This window comes from Larimichthys crocea, chromosome XIII (assembly GCF_000972845.2).
Source record: "Larimichthys crocea isolate SSNF chromosome XIII, L_crocea_2.0, whole genome shotgun sequence".
Classification (NCBI taxonomy): Eukaryota; Metazoa; Chordata; class Actinopteri; family Sciaenidae; genus Larimichthys; species Larimichthys crocea.
In genome coordinates, this window is record NC_040023.1 from 37,677,986 (window position 1) to 37,681,017 (window position 3,032).

Genomic DNA, 3,032 nt, shown 5'->3' on the forward strand with positions numbered 1-3,032 from the left:
TAAGGGACCTCGGTCCTTTTATGGTCAAGATGTGGTAGTTTTAGCCAAAAATTTCACACTCTCTGAACCCCAACACACCCTCCTGAGCTAAGGTTTGTCTTTTGTTGCAACGCTGGGAATAGACAGGGATCAGAAGGATCAGTTACAGTGGGATATACAAAATGATCACAGGAGAATCAAATTGGCCAGTTATTATCAGGATACAAAAAATAAACAAATTTTGCCCTTTACTGCATCATCAAATTGGACACCACCAGTAGATAAATTGCCACCAGAAATTTGGAAATTGATTGAGAATTTAAAATGTTTTAGTGCTGTCAGTCGATTAAAAAAATTAATCGAATTAATTACAGGATTTTGTAATTAATTAATCGAATTAATCGCATTTTAATGTCATATCTGCTAAAGGTCTCCTGATAAAGAATTTGAATTCTAGGATATTAAAAAATTGTACTGTATGACTAATCAATTGAATACAGTAAGAAGAGAAGATTTTAAATCCAATTTATTATTGGTGAACTGTGCCTCATGAGGCCAGGTGCATTATTTAAAAAAGTAAAACAAATACAGCAATATAGTTAAATAAAATAAAGCTGTCTTCAGAAATGTAAAACAAACAACAATAAAGTTAAATAAATAAAATCTCTGAAATCAAACACCCACAGGATCTAACAACAGACAACATTATGTCTTCTTCAGCCAGTTGCTCAGACAGACAAGCTTGTTTACATTGTCTGAATGTAAGGCTGCCCTCTTCTTTTGTATGATGTTACCTGCGAGTGAAAAGAGTCTCTCGCATGGCACTGACGTTGCAGGAGTAGCCAGGTACTTGCGAGCAAGAGAGGACAGTTGTCCATAGGCTCCTGCGTGAGCTGCCCACCACTCCAGTGGACACTCATGCATTCTAATGCACGGCTCAGCTTTGTAGCGGGCTAGAGGCCCCAGCTCCTCCTTGTCAGAGTCGGAGTCTGAAGAACACAGCAGGAGGAAGCTCTTCTTTGCTGCTGGCTCGTCCTCTGTGGGTTGAGGAGGAGCAAGTCCTGCTTCTGACTGTCGCAGCATCTCCTCAATCCAGGTCCACACCTTAACAGAGGAAAAATTAATTTGTTGCATAGGACTTTCTAAACAAAGCACTTGCAGAACACTGGTCTTCTCAGTCACACACATACCTCATCCCTTTCATTCTTGTGTAGGCTCTTCAAGTCCTTGAATCGTTGGTCAAGGGCTGTAGCCACCTTCAGCCATCTGATATTGATATTGGCTTTGCGTGCATCCAGGTCCTTCAAAAAGGCGGTTTTGAACTTTATCATGTAGCCCGGATCCTCATCAGTGGGCTCCATGACACGGTTGAGATGGCAGATTGCGGGGAGCACCACAGAGCATGACACATAGCTGTCACCTCCAAGAAGCTCAGTCACGTATCTGCAGTGGAACAAAAATATGGCAATGATGAACTCACTTTATTGGGCAAGTAGAAAGGTGTGATAGAGAGATGGAGGTTAGTGCATGAAAGGGGGAGAGAGAGGGGAAGTGTGTGTGTATGAGTGAGTGAGTGTGCTTGAGAGAGGGACATACTTGCAGGGTTCGAGAACAACCTCCAGCTTCTGGAGTTTTTCACACTCTAGGTTGGTCAGTGTGGCCAGGTTATGCCTCTGTTGGGCCAAAGTGGCATTCACAGCCTCCTGGTTCCGCAAGTACCGTGAGATCATTGAGAGCGTTGAATTCCATCTTTCAATGAAGTAAAACAAAAAAATAGCATTAGTTGTGCAGGCGGCTCTAAGTTTTGAGCAGTATGTTGTACATACAGTAGTTGCACTGAACCAAACACAAACACACACACACACACACACACACACACACAATAGGTAATCAACAGTCTCACCTTGTGGAAACGTCTTGAGCCAGGGGCTCTCTGGCTTGTCCGAGGGCAGTCTGCTGCTGGTGCAGTTCTTCCGTACTGGCGGGGCTGTGTTTGAAGTGCCCGACTATTTTTCGACACTTTGCCAGGGCGGTGTCAAAGCTGCTCTCCTCAAGAGAGACTGTGATCGTTCTTTGGAGTATATGTGCAGCACACGGGACGTGCTCGAAGGGCAGCTGGCGTGCTGCTGCGACCATATTTCTAGCACTATCGGTCCCGATGGTTGTCACTTTTTTTTCGATTTGCCATTCCTTGGTCACAGCATCGAACTGCTCAGCGCACGCATCGGCATAATGGCGGGTCACCGTTTTGCGCACAGTTAAAGCAAAAGACTTCAGTTTCCACTCACTATCTATTAGGTGTGCTGTGACTCCTAAGTAATTGTGATTGCTCACTGAAGTCCAGTGATCGCCAGTTAGGGCGACATGGCAGGACACTGCCAACAACTCTTCTTTATCTCTTCTTTCATCATCGTAGATGTGACTAACTTTTTTCATCACCGTAGCTCTCGAAGGTAGCTGAAAAGTTGGGTCTGACGCCGCTACCTGGAACGCCTCCTGTAGACCCTTATCTTCAACGATAGAAATTGGCCTGCAATCAGCAGCAACCCACTTTGCTATAGTATTTGTCAATTTCTCTGTTGTGGATTTACTCATTCGCTTGCCAAATTCAGGTAGCTTGGTTTGGCGGAGCGAGCTCCCGGTAGCCACACTCGCAACAGAGGAATTTGCCTGAACATGTTTTGCGTTCAGATGGTAAGTCAGGCTGGAGTTGCTCCGGTGGTAGGAGAACTCCTTTTTGCAAAAACTACATATTACTATGTTTTTATTTATTGTCCCGTCTCTGTTATTTTTGTATAAGAACTTGCCGTTCAGTGGCCCGACTGTCTCATCCTCCTGAGTCTTGTCCATGTCTGTTGTTTTTGACCACTGCTGCCTTGTTAATTTGCCAGCGCAGGTGATGTAGCACGGCCTACGGGTCCTTCAATGGGCCAAAATTCAAATGCGCAAGCATTGGCTCGCCACCGTTAATACGTCATAATTAATTGCGTTAATTTTTTTAACGCATTAAAATGCGGCGTAATTAATTAATCGAATTAACGCGTTAAAATGAC

General features: G+C 44.2%; 1 protein-coding gene across 2 annotated transcripts; it reads right to left on the reverse strand.

Moving 5' to 3' along the window:
* Positions 1–489: 489 nt before the first annotated feature.
* LOC113747243 (zinc finger BED domain-containing protein 1-like) lies at positions 490–3,032 on the reverse strand. Of its 2 annotated transcripts, XM_027286173.1 has the most exons (4): positions 1,883–3,032; positions 1,576–1,728; positions 1,170–1,422; positions 490–1,083 (listed from the first exon to the last, which is right to left on the reverse strand). In XM_027286173.1, the coding sequence occupies exons 1-4, from the start codon at positions 2,827–2,829 to the stop codon at positions 685–687; spliced, it is 1,752 nt and encodes a 583-aa protein (XP_027141974.1). In that variant the 5' UTR covers positions 2,830–3,032; the 3' UTR covers positions 490–684. The 2 variants fall into 2 exon arrangements, with proteins under 2 accessions (XP_027141974.1, XP_027141975.1); XM_027286174.1 differs by having other exon boundaries at positions 1,170–1,988.